Source organism: Podarcis cretensis (assembly GCF_951804945.1).
Source record: "Podarcis cretensis genome assembly, chromosome: 2".
Taxonomy (NCBI): domain Eukaryota; kingdom Metazoa; phylum Chordata; class Lepidosauria; order Squamata; family Lacertidae; genus Podarcis; species Podarcis cretensis.
Genome location: NC_137171.1, coordinates 10,196,482 through 10,210,124, shown reverse-complemented (window position 1 = coordinate 10,210,124; position 13,643 = coordinate 10,196,482). Strand labels below are relative to the sequence as shown.

Sequence of the window (13,643 nt, the reverse complement as noted above, 5' to 3'; positions counted from 1 at the left end):
GGAGAAACGGAGCCCCTTCCATTTCTCCTCCCACTTCGCTGAAGGAGCGCTGTGCAGAGAGGGAAAGCTGCGCAGCGCCTCTCCAGCGAAGCAAAGCCAGGAGAGTGAGAGGGATCGGTGCGCACCGACCCCTCTCGCTCTCCAGGCTTCAGCGAAAGCAACGCAAAGCCTCCGGAGCGCGGCGGGAGCGCTCCCACTGCGCTTCGGAGGCTTCGCGTTGCTATTGCTGAAGCCATGGAGCCTGCATTCGCTCCATAACACACACACACACATTTCCCCTTACTTTTTAGGAGGGAAAAGGTGTGTCTTATGGAGCAAAAAATACGGTATTTGCTGCCCTGCGGAGAATGATTCTGGGTGAGGCCGTTTCCAGACTCTGAAGCAGAGGTGGAGAAAATGTGGGCCTAAATGGATACCTTCTAACCCCAACCAGCATGGTTAATGGTCAGGGATTATTAGAGTCATGGTCCAAGGACAACAAAATCCTTCTTCACCACTGCTCTTAGGGGTCAAAGGCAGTGTGGAAGCTGTTTTCAGGAAGGGATGCAAGAAGGAAGGAAGCAACGAAGGCAGGAGGGAGAACAGAAGAGTTTTGAGATGGTGACAGCTTGGAAGTGAGATTGGACGGGCCAGAAGGTTAATTCATCTTGGAAAAACGTTTCATCTTTGGGGAGAGCCAAGAGCAATTTTGAGAAAGTCTGTTTTTCTGTGCAAAGAGTACCGAAGTCTGTGTGCTCTGGTACTCTCTGGAATAAAGCAACGATATTCCCCGGAGGGGACAGGGAATAGAAGAAGCTGGGGGGGGGGGAAGTCACTAAAACAGAGCACCAAAGATTCTTTGGCTAGTCCTGCCCCAGGACATCCTGATCTCCGCCCACCTTAAGTGTAGGGTTATTTGGGGCCAAACTTCATGTTACTGAAAAGATCCATGGTTAGATTTTCTGTCATGTTTATTTTTACTTAATGCAGCTGTGCGGAGGGGAGGCATTTGAAATATTATCTCTGCTTCAATCAGCCCCCTCTCCCCAAATCCTAGCCCAAAGCTGCCATTAGATGATATCGGATTTCCCCCCCCCCTCGCTTTTGCAGGGACTAATTAGCATTTTGCTAGGGAAGAGAAGATTTAGATGGAGGAAATTAGCAAGAAGAAAACAGTGCTGCCCCCTCCTCCAGCTCCAAAAAAATATCATAACGCCCCATCTCTCCATGGTTGCATTTAAATATCAATCACAATAAAAACACCACTCTGGGAGATCTCGATTGTGGATTATTTGCTTAATGTGCAGCCTGGCCCACAGGGTTCCACCTGGGATTATTTTGACCTGGGGAAGCAAGTGACGAGAGAGAAAATGGAGGGCTCCTTGGCTTTTGCCAACGTGGGTGTTACACAGTATTGGAAACTCAGATACAGTGAGGGGGAGAAGTATTTGATCCCCTGCTAAATTTGCCCATTTGCCCTCTGACGAAGAAATGACCAGTCCATAATTTTATGGTAGTGGCGCCCGCCCTGTGGAACGCCCTCCCATCAGATGTGAAGGAAATAAGCAGCTATCTTATCTTTAAAATACATCTGAAGGCAGCCCTGTTTAGGGAAGTTTTTAATATTTAATGCTGTATTGTTTTTAACACTCGATTGGGAGCCGCCCAGAGTGGCTGGGGAAACTCAGCCAGATGGGCGGGGTATAAATAAATAAATTTATTTTCATTTTTATTTTTATATGGAAGGTTATTGTAGCTGTAAATAATCTAATCACCAAATGGCACCTTTAACCTAGGCTGCGGTCACCACAATGGAATGTGTAGGCACTGTTCTCTGCCCCCTAAGCGATTGTTGTTGTTGTTATTTCCATTTCTATTACCACCGTATATTTTAAAGAACAAATTTCAATGTCGTTTACAACACATTGTACAAAACATCACACAAAATGTTACAAAACATCACACAAAACAATCCAGAATAAAACTAATTCAAGCTTCAAGGAAAATATTTCAGGTCCTTCTCTAAGTGACATTTTGTTCTCCCAAGTTGCCAGGCTGGCATCTAGAGATCTCCACATGGTCACAACTGGACCCTTGGATAGTATGTTTTGTTTTAATTTTGAATAAAATATATATATTAAAAAAGCAACAATAATTGGACCCACGTCAGTTGCAAAACGCACCTGGCGCCTGGCTAATTTCAAACACTGCTGGTCTTACAAGCAATGTCTTAAAAATCAAGCCAATATAAATTCCAGAAAATATATCTATTGCAGGCCATTTTCACTGTGAGGTTATTAGAGGCATGTCAATTTCATTCTCAGGCAGGAATTCAGGACAAACAGGAAACCCAGCAGGGTGGGCGCCTTGCAGCCTAATTTCATATGACACGGAACCCGACTGCACGTGGACAGCTAGCAGGAGAGAAAACAGTACAAAAAGGGGGTGGCGAGAGAAGCAAAGGGGGGCACCCAACTCACGTTTGACTCTTTCTCACTGCTCACCGCGGGTTCTGGCAGCCCTCAAAGGATTACCTTGGAGGGAATGTGGGCCTCAGCAGGGAAAAAAAGGAAAGTTTTTCCACCCCTGAGTTAAACGCTGACCTCTCACAGTGAAGAGTCATCAGTGGGGCTCTTAATAATTGAGGTCTTAAGTGGCCTACTTAACACACTAAAAGAAACAGCAGGCAAGCGTGGTTTTCTTCTTTAGGAAGACTGTATGGCCGTGCCATGGGGAGCCCCAAGTGTATGTGTGGTTTAAATACAAAGGGGGGGGGGGAAGGCTCCCATCCTTTAACAGCACAGATCCGCTCCACTTCCCAGTGGGGAGGAGTTGCGGTGGACCGCGTTCGCCACCCACTCCCCACCGGGGGCGGGGAACTTTGTCCCCCATTGCCTGGGGGATCCCGGTCACGCTAGAGCCCGGCCAGCCAATCCGCTGGCTGCGGGAGCCATGGCCGGAGCCGTTTAAACGGAGGAGTGAACCAGAGGACTTCCTCTTTGGCTCGCTTTCTCAATCACCCGCCCTCCCTCCCTATTTTGCAGGTTAGGCAATGACCTTGCTATGGACTTCGGCTGGTCGCCTTGGTTGTCCGAGGGGCCTGGTAGGAATTTTTCCACTTGGCAAATTGGCACTGGCCACTTGGTTTTCGCCTACCTTGTAGCAATCGTCACAACTTTGTTAGGGTTGCGGTTAGGCATGGTTTGACCTTGTGTGGGGGAGGGGAGGTGTGGCCATCACCTGCCCCTCCATGCTTAAGGGTAATCCGTTAAAGGAATCCGGGGGTGTTGATCTTGTCTGAAGCCCGGTCGGGGGCTAGGGCCATGCCACGACCCTGACGGGAACACCAGGGGGAGCTTGAGTTGGTCTGCAACGACAGGGCACCCCCTACCGGTAGCTTACCCTTACTGGACTTCTTGCACAATGGGCAGGAGTCAGATATAGTCAGGTCCAATCAATGCCTAAGCCAATACAGCTCACATTCTGTAATTTCAATAAAGTTGTGGCCAAAATTTGCCCAATAACATAAACCTAATATCTGTGTCCTTGTGTGAATTTTTCCAACGAGGGGGTGGCTGCGGGGTCTCAACACACAACATGGGCCAAATGTGTGATGGCTTGTATTTCTGGATTTCATGCATTTGTGCCTTTAAGGATAGAGGTATCTGGAGTGTAAGTTACCAGTGTGGCTGTTTTTCCAGTCCCAGTGCTGCAGTGACAAGGGAAGCGGCCTTTGCAAGAATCCTCTCTTGCAAGCAATTCTTAAAAACCAAGGGTCTGGGAAATCTGGATATCACAACCAGATTCTTCAGAAGGAGGAGGAAAATGTAAACCTTGGGAACTCAGAGATGGGGGGGAAGAATGTCAGAACAGGCCAAAGCTCAAGAAGAACAGAATGGCCAGAGACACTTGGTATTGTTCTTGATGGCTTATCTAATTTTAAAGACATGTTCATTGTATATCATGCAAGCTTTGAAGCTGCTCTGGATTCAGTTTACCCATTAGCCTCAATTCCTTTAAAACCAAGTGCTTTTGGGGGACAGGGACGCGGGTGGTGCTGTGGGTTAAACCACAGAGCCTAGGACTTGCCAATCAGAAGGTCGGCGGTTCAAATCCCTGCGACGGGGGGGGGGGGGCTCCTGTTGTTCGGTCCCTGCTCCTGCCAACCGAGCAGTTCGAAAGCACCTCAAAGTGCAAGTAGATAAATAGGTACCGCTCCGGCGGGAAGGTAAGCGGCGTTTCCGTGCGCTGCTCTGGTTCGCCAGAAGCTGCTTAGTCATGCTGGCCACATGACCCGGAAGCTGTACGCCGGCTCCCTCAGCCAATAAAGTGAGATGAGTGGCGCAACCCCAGAGTCACTCACAACTGGACCCAATGGTCAGGGGTCCCTTTACCTTACCTAGATTGGTCTGGGATAGGCAGAGACAGGCTAGCTTTCTGCAATGGTGATGATCAATGTTTGAAAGGGAAAGCAAGATTGTTATCCCACACATTTAAAGCCAGGCCAAATGGTCAAATCTGGATTTCAAAAGGTGGGTTCCCACATTACGGTTTGAAATTTTAGTCCCCCCTCCCACCAAAAAAACCCATCATGCCAGCTCAGTGCAGTAAAACATGGCTGGAAATTGCGGTAAAATTCCATGTAGCACTAAGGAGACTGTTCTATCAGCACAAGCTTTTCTGCTTGCCCGATGCAAGCTTACTCTCTAGGTGGCACAATGGGTCAGTGCACCTGACTGTTAACCAGAAGGTTGGTGGTTCGAGCCCAGGCCTGGGGCAGGATTCCTGCATTGAAGAGGGTTGGACTAGACGGTCCTCAGGGTCGTTTCCAATTTTGCGATTCTTTGAGTCTTATGACTCTGTAACTATCTCCCCTCTCCTCCCCTGCACCTGCACCCTGTTTTGAGGGATTTCCTAACCCTCCTGAATGGATTTGTAGGACACAGCGGGAAGAGGGGCAAACCCCACTGCACTAGCGGGAGTCCTTATGCAGGCTTCTGTGAGCAGAACGAGGTAGTTGAAAACCTCCCTAGTGGGAGAGGCGGAAGCATAAAAAGGATTGGAATGATTCTTTTGTGAAATCGCTTTGAGATATTTGATGGGAAGCAGTTCACAAACGAAAGCAAGTAAAGTCGAAAAATAAACCGTCAACAATCCATCTTAGCAAAGTGACAAGAGTAACAATGTGGAGAATGTGTTTCGCTGGATTGTTTGGAGTTTCCTTGACGTGTTTGGGGGAGCTCAGTTTGCAACTAGGAGATCCTGGGTTCAAATCCGTGCAGAACACAAAGCAGCAGCCTCAACCTGACATACCTCTCAAGGTTATTGTGAAGGTAAAGACAATCAGGGGAGTCCTCCAGGACTACAGCTCTAATCATCCCTGGCCACTGGCTATGCTGGCTGAGGCTGATGGGAAATGGAGTCCGACTACATACGGAGGGCACTCCTTGAGTGGCAGGTGTGGAAGAGAATTCATTAAAAAGTTTACCTTCTCCACATTGCAGAGCTAAGCAACTCTACTATTTGCTTATACTGCTGCAAGAGAATTTGCTGCCCTGCACAGCGGGGTCCTGACTCTCTAAGGGGAACTCAGCCTGGGACAGATGGCCCTCCTGTTGCTTCTCATTTCCCAAGTACTGTATAAAGTCATCGCTGCCTGGACATCCGCCATTCCAGACAGATATGTCTGGAGAGCACCCACCATCCCAGCATGGACATACAAGGGCTGTGGCTCCCCCTGCAGACAGCTGCCTGGCAACACAGGAAGGAAACCCACTTCTTCCTTATTCTTGTACTTTTAATACATAAAAGGCTGAACTGGACCCCCAGCTCCTAAACCAGGTTGCTGAAGAGCTGCAGAACAGTGAGAACAATCTGCAGTGGGAGAAGCAGCAGGCGTGGCAGTTTAACCCTTTACCCAATTCAAAACACTTTCCCTTGCGATGTAGCAAATGTGCATTCTAGGAGGGGTTTGGAGGGGGGAGAAGGGGGGAATGTCAACCAAGAAAAGGTGTGTATCTGAAGAAATACACAAGAAATCAACCAAGAAAAGGTGTGTATCTGAAGAAGTGTGCATGCACACGAAAGCTCATACCAAGAACTAACTTAGTTGGTTTTTAAGGTGCTACTGGAAGGAATTTTTTAATTTTGTTTTGACTATGGCAGACCAACACGACTACCTATCTGTAACTGGAACCAAGAAAAGGGTTAATGGCCCACCTGCTGCTTCTCTGCTGCAAACCTTGCTCCCTCTGCCAGCGCTTCCTGGAATTAAAGCTTTAGGTATAGTCTAGCAGGGTTTCAGCCTGCTGATTACAGCCTCCAGACCTAATCTCTCTCTCTCAATCTATCGCTGTCCCTATTTCTAACTCTATCCAGATGTGATTTTGGAAGGAAGGTAGATGGGATCAAAATAAACCCCCAAGTCACTCTAAAGCAGGGGTCAGCAAACTTTTTCAGCAGGGGGCCGGTCCACTGTCCCTCAGACCTTGTGGGGGGGCCGGGCTATATTTTTTTGGGGGGAAATAATGAACAAATTCCTATGCCCCACAAATAACCCAGAGATGCATTTCAAATAAAAGCACACATTCTACTCATGTAAAAACAGCAGGCAGGCCCCACAAATAACCCAGAGATGCATTTTAAATAAAAGGAACACATTCTACTATGTAAAAACACACTGATTCTCGGACCATCCGCAGGCCGGATTTAGATGGCAATTGGGCCGGATCCGGTCCCTGGGCCTTAGTTTGCCTACTCATGCTCTCTTGCCTTCCCTGCAATCATGCAGTACAGCTTTCAGAGGGGTAGCAGTGCTAGATTCTTGTAGCTAAAACCACCTAAAGGTTTGTGCACCTTCAAAGACTAATAAATTCAGGGTACTGGTAATTCTAAACTGCAGCTATGTGTATGACCCAGATCGAACGCTGCTCCCATGTCTTCTCTACCAGCACTATTACAGGATTCAGCAATGTCATCTGCAACACCAGGAGTTCATTTGTCTGCACATCTTTCAACAAGATATATGTCGTCATCTGCCAACGAAGTCCTTCTACAGAACCATTTCTATGCAAAAGTTTAAATGGCAATGTTGAGAAACCAGTGGAGGAGTATTTCAACTTCCCAGGCCACTCTGTATCTGACCATACTGGGACAAAGGACCTTCAAAGGAAGACTGCAGCATGAAACTGCTGAATTGTAATTCCTCAAGAGGTTCCGTGCTATCGCTAGCGGATTGAATCAGCACAATCACACTGCTTACATTAATTGGCTAACCAATGCCAGGATGCCTGTGCTATCGGTCACATCTGTGCCTGCCTGTTTGTTTTGTGAATGGCCACTATTAAGGATATAATCATCACCATCTGTACCCTCTGCTACACTTCCTTTCCTTCTGACCACACTGATTACAATTATACACACCCATATTCCTGCAGCTCGGAATAACACTCCATGCATCTGATTAAGTGGATTGTAGTCCAAGAAAGCTTATTCCATTAAAAAGAAAAATAGCCTTTAGGGAGCCAGTAGCCAGTACAGCTTCTCATCTCTCTCTCTCTCTCTCTCTCTCTCTCTCCAGCAGAGGTCACTCCAACATAGGCAAAGCGACCAAATGACTAAACACACCATCACCAGCTGAGAATACCTGCCTCACTCCGTGCAGGAATGGGAATGGAGTCACTGCAAAAGAGCCTGATTACTGCTCTTTAACACATACACACGTCTTGGTTCCTAACCAATGACCTGAGCACAATCACTGATCTCCAGCTGCCCCCTGAAATGGAGATGAGAACTCTCCACAAGGCGGCAAATCATTACTAGGCATGCTCACATGGTACTTCGTATCTTAAAGGCCAGGCACACATGCAGTGAAGAGGAGGCTGCCCTCAAAGGTGTACAGCAGGGACAAGGAACCGGTGGCCTTCCATCAGCCCCAGCCAATGGCCAATGGTCAGAGATGATGGGAGTTGTAGTCCAGCAACATCTGGTGGTGGTGGGGAAACAGCTTCCCCATTCCTGGCGTACAAGTTGAGGTGGTCTGGTGAGCAAAAGATTCCCTCAGGCTCCCTTCCAGCTCTACAGTTCTATGATGCACCACACATGCAGTGGATCTGATCTCCTCAACCCACATACATTAAAGGCTATGTTCCTTCATGAGAGCCAGCGTGGTGTAGTGGTTCAGAGCGGTGGACTCGTAATCGGGTGAACCGGGTTCGCTTCCCCGCTCCTCCACATGCAGCTGTTGGGTGACCTTGGGCCAGTCACACTTCTCTGAAGTCTCTCAGCCCCACTCACCTCGCAGAGTGTTTGTTGTGGGGGAGGAAGGGAAAGCAGAATGTTAGCCGCTTTGAGACTCCTTCGGGTAGTGATAAAGCGGGATATCAAATCCAAACTACTACTACTACTACTACTCTTCTTCTTCTTCTTCTTCTTCTTCTTCTTCTTCTTCTTCTTCTTCTTCTTCTTCTTCTTCACCACCTATTTGTGGTACCTACCTGCCATTACAGTGGTACCTCGGTTTAAGAACAGTCCAGTCTAAGAACGATTTGGTTTACAAACTCCGCAAAACCGGAAATAGTGTCCTGGTTTGAGAACTTTACCTCGGTCTAAGAATGGAATCTGAAGGGTGGAAGGGCAGGAGGACTCATTAGGGAAAGTGCGCCTCAGTTTAAGAATGGTTTTGGTTTAAGAACGGACTTCCGGAACGGATTAAGTTCGTAAACCGAGGTACCACTGTATTATTATTTTTTTACTAGCCTGACAAGACAAACTGAAAAACTAGCAAAATTCCAAAGCCAGCAAAACTCCCAAGCAAGGCTAGTGAGTCCCAATTTCCCTACAGAACCTGACCCCCAACAACTTGCTGAAGCCTACCCATTTTTCTGCTGCAGCAGTGAGTGGGCAGAGAGGCAGGAGACCATCGACCGAGTGGCAACATGCTTTGGAGTGCATGTAAACACTTGACGAGCCAGTTGTCCTCTCTCTGCCCGTCCCCACCCCACTCCAGCAGAAGCATGATGGTTAATTCCAGGGTCATGGGTGGCAGCCCCACGTTGGGCAAAATATTCCTGCACTGCCGCAGTTCAGACTAGATGACCCTTGTGGTCCCTTCCAACTGTGCAGTTCTATGATTTGAGATCTCTTGTGATTTAAGGAGATGTGGTGCTGCAGTCTCCTTAAGTGAGCCATTTGAAGCGTGTGCTTAAAGCAGGCATAGCTAGCTTCCCTGGCCGGGGTCTGCGTTCAGATCTCCCCTGGAGGCTGATCCATTCGGCTCGCCCACCAACCCCAGCGTGGCCCCCAGCCAGCCCCCACCTGACTGCCTTCAGAACATGGTGCTGATAAAGCTAAGGTTGCAGCTTCGATCCCCGTATGGGACAGGTAATTAATAATAATAAATAATAATAATAATAATAATAATAATAATAATAATAATAATAATAATAATAATTTATTATTTGTACTCCGCCCAACTGGCTGGGTCTCCCCAGCCACTTTGGGCGGTTTCCAACAAAGATTTAAAATACATTAAAATATCACACATTGAAAACTTCCCTGAACAGGGCTGCCTTCAGATGTCTTCTGAATGTTAGGTGGTTATTTATCTCTTTGACACCTGATGGGAGGGCGTTCCACAGGGCGGGTGCCACTACCGAAAAGGCCCTCTGCCTGGTTCCCTGTAGCTTTGCTTTTCGCAATGAGGGAACCGCCAGAAGGCCCTCAGCGCTGGACCTCAGCGTCCGGGCAGAATGATGGGGGTGGAGACGCTCCTTCAGGTATACTGGGCCGAGGCCGTTCAGGTATACTGGGCCGAGGTGCATATTCCTGCATTGCATGGTTTGGAGTAGATGACCCTCAGGGTCCCTTCAACTCTATGATACAACTTGCCATGAGCTCTCTGGCGCCACCTACTGTTGATCTCCCTGCCTTCCACCCTACCAGTCCCAAACGGGCCCCAGCCACCACTTGTCTCCAGGGCTAACGTAACCCCTCCCGCACCCTCATCTGTGAGCCCTGGGTGCCTCACCTGGCATTCCCAGGGGCCAGGTGTCCAGGTCAAAGCCCCTTTCTCTGGTGGGGGCAGAGGAAGAGAAGAAGGAAAGTAGGAGGAGTTATACAAACAGTCCTACCCGAGCCTGTACCTCCTGGGCCGGAAGCAGCCACGGCCTTACCGTGTTGAAACCTGCGAAGAGGCCCACGGCCGGCTGCGCCTCCATAGGGAACGACAGGAAGGGCTTGAGATCGAGGGGTTGCTGCATCATGGCAGGTGGTGGGCGCAGGATGGCCGGGATTGGGCCCGCCCGGCTCAGGCTGCCTAGGCAAGGAGAGACAAGGGGAAAGCATCAACAGTTTGCCCTGTGATGTGGGCGATGCAGAGGGTCAGGGGTAAAGGGCAGAGGAAAAGAGGCTAGGACCAAATGATTTTAAACTTGCACAAATTTTACAAACGAAAAGGACTTTCTCAAAGAGACTTGCGGAGTATATTAAAAAAAAATGCAGTAACAACAATCCATGAAAGCAGAAGCAAGGAATGCAAATGAAAGCTTAGGGTGAACAAGAGCAAAAATGAATGGTTGAAGATTTAAATCAAGCTATTATCAGCAACGCTGGACATTTCCAAAGAACACAATAACTGGTTGTTGCACATATCAATATCTCAAACTTAAAAACATCCAAATTCCCAGACAGGGCCTCATATTTCAAATCTGCAGAAATCTCAGACTATGCGTTTCAGATCCGAGCTTGAATTCAACAGTATTTTTAATTTGGGGAGAAATCTTTTCAAGTTAAACACAGATTTTGAAGGGTTTTGGTGGGAGGTTTTTTTATGTTCCTTTGCAGCATAGATGAGATTGGCCCATTTTATTCTCACGCACCACAATCTTGCAAAGTAGATTATGTCAAGACAGGGGGGGCTTCCACATGTCCGTTTACTGTGGACTCAGTGCTGCTCATATTCAGCACATAAACACACAAATCCTGTCTAAACAGCAGCTCCAGATTAAACGGGTAAAATATAGGATGGCATTTTGACAGGGACAAGCTTGTGTGTGGACACTGTGCAGAACTTGCGTGCCCAATCAGCACCAAGTCCACAATAAATTGCTGTGGGAAAACACTCAGAGGGAGATACCCAAGTGGACTTCATACTATTTAAACCCTGGGTCTACCCAATGGTGTCCAACATACTGTTCACTACGTTACAGCATGCTGAACTGAGCACACACGTGCTAGCTATGTGTTTCATGCACATATCTGTCGAAAGAAACCAGCAGCATAAATGAGAGAGTTGAGTTTGCAGGTTTGCACACCTGATAAATTAGGCCTAGGCGCCGGTGTCCTGTGGCATGCTAGCTGGTTGTACCTGTCAACCGCTACTGTCACAAGCAAAAGTAGGTTCCAGAAATACAAGCGGGTTACTCTTGTGGGTGGCAAGTGGATCCCAGGAATCAAACCCTGCATTTGCCTAGAACAGTCAAGATATTCATTGCCAACTTGGTGGCCAAGGCTTATAGAAACTGACATGAAAGATATCCCAGAAGAGCCAAAATAAGAGAACCTAATGACTGTTCTGTGGAAGAATGGAAGCCCTATTCAGATTAGTTAAAGAAATACTCTAGCATGATGAACTCGCGAGCAGGATTTGAACTATGAGCAACAGAAGAAATGAGAGATTATTGTATTGTTGTTGTGGTATAGGGCGTAGGACTTGCCAATCAGAAGGACGGCTGTTTGAATCCCCATGACGGAGTGAGCTCCCGTTGCTCGGTCCCTGCTCCTGCCAACCTAGCAGTTCAAAAGCATGTCAAAGTGCAAGTAGATAAATGGTACCGCTCCGGCAGGAAGGTAAACGGCGTTTCCGTGCGCTGCTCTGGTTCGCCAGAAGCGGCTTAGTCATGCTGGCCACATGACCCGGAAGCTGTACGCCAGCTCCCTCAGCCAATAAAGAAAGATGAGCACCGCAACCCCAGAGTCGGACACGACTGGACCTAATGGTCAGGGGTCCCTTTACCCTTTACCTTTACTAGGGTGCAGCAGAGGGGGAGAAATAAAAACACCATGGAAAACAGGGTGGGAAGTCAACAGAACAAAATAAAAAATTTTTATGTATTGGAGTGTACAGTATATGTTAAACTTTTGAAAGTTGCAAAAATAATTGAATTAAAAAGGAAACTATGGCCCTCTAGTTGTTGTTGAGTTTCCAGTTCCCATCAGACCCAAGAAGCATGGATGGCCAGTTGTCAGAGAAGATGGGAAATGATGTCCAGCAACATCAAGAGCCTGAAAGGTTTGCTATCTCTGTTCTAGGGATTCTTTTAGCAAGCACACTCAGCCACGCTCCCCAGCGCAGTGAGTCTTGGGGCTATGACTGATAAGTCCTTGCACATGGCAAACGAGTTGACTTGGGTGCTATAAACGCAGCTTTACACGAAAGGGTGCAAATCTGCAGCACACACTTGGAGCGCAGCAGCAAACTATACAGTTAGGGATGTGTTGAACTGGTCCAGCCCACCTAGAGCCAGATAGCCAATGGAAACACTGCAAAATATCTGACATCTGTGGAGTTTCCACCCCAAAAAAGGCTTCTGCATGGGCATGCGTATTCCCTCCACCACCACAATCACACCGCCAAAAAAAACAAAGAAAAAAAGCTGTTTCTCTCTCCCTCCTCGATTGCTTACATAACCATTTGTGCAGCCAGCCATCAGTCCTGGAAAGTTCAGTGGTAATTGCACATCATCTAGTCGCCACCGTAAAGGCAGAAAAGAGCAACAGTGAAACTGGCATTCTTTCGCTCCCCGCTCTGCACTAAGCTGGGAGATGCCTTTTCACTGTGGAGGTGAAACTGGAAAGGGGTCTTGAGGTGAGCAGAAGAGGAATTGGTCAGTTTTGCCAGCGCTCTTTGCAGCCTCTGTAGGCAAATCCCCAAACTTGTACAAGGTGTTGCACATCCATTGCGACTTGCTGGGCGCCCTCTGCAACGTATTTATACTGATAAGGACCCCTACAAAGTCACAAGGGAAGATTTTCTATTTCCCCAAAGCCTTGGTGTGCTTGGATGTGTCCTCCTAGAGCTTAATTCAGTAATGAAGCAAAGCAGCAGAATGTATTAAGTAAAACACAACTGTGACGCCGCAAGGAGAGAGAGAAATCAGACCCAGACACTCACTGGTCCGTGGTTTTTGGGCCGTTTCCAACAGCAAGGTCATGAACAATCTCACAATGGAGAAGGAAGTGGATCATTACAGTATTGTGCAAGGGGGTTGCAAGAGGGCTAAGATTTGAGCTTATTTGAGCCAGAGAATAATTTGAGAAATGGGAAGGTTTGCTGGGGTGGGGTGCTAAAGCCTGCATCAGCTGCAAAATTCAAGCTTTGTCAGAGTTTCAGGTTTCATTTTTGTAAAGCAAGTTTCTAGACCTTATGGCTGCAAATATATAAGTGTATATTTAAATTATATGTATGTATATATGGCAAGAAGCCTGCTAACAGTGTGATCTGGTACATGCCTACTTAGAAGTAAGCACTGCTGAGTTCAGTGGGGCTTACACAGCCTAAATCTCAGAAGTAAAAGGGGTAGCTGAGTAAGTTTTAATAACAGGATATCATTGCCCTTCATAGTTCCCACCTCTACATACCCCACCCCATAACTAACAAACCAGAA

General features: G+C 47.6%; 1 protein-coding gene across 8 annotated transcripts in view; it reads right to left on the bottom strand.

The window, feature by feature from the left end:
- The window catches only part of ZNF385A (zinc finger protein 385A), a 207,413-nt gene that overhangs the window by 77,861 nt on the left and 115,909 nt on the right, over positions 1-13,643 (bottom strand). For 4 of the 8 annotated variants that reach the window (XM_079966765.1, XM_079966764.1, XM_079966766.1 and 1 more), the window contains exon 2: positions 10,110-10,294. The exons of 1 other annotated variant lie outside the window; for it this stretch is intronic. In XM_079966765.1, the coding sequence (XP_079822891.1) occupies positions 10,110-10,294 (185 nt within the window). The remainder of the gene's footprint in view (positions 1-10,109; positions 10,295-13,643) is intronic. 3 more of the 8 variants (XM_079966767.1, XM_079966762.1, XM_079966763.1) reach the window with 3 other exon arrangements.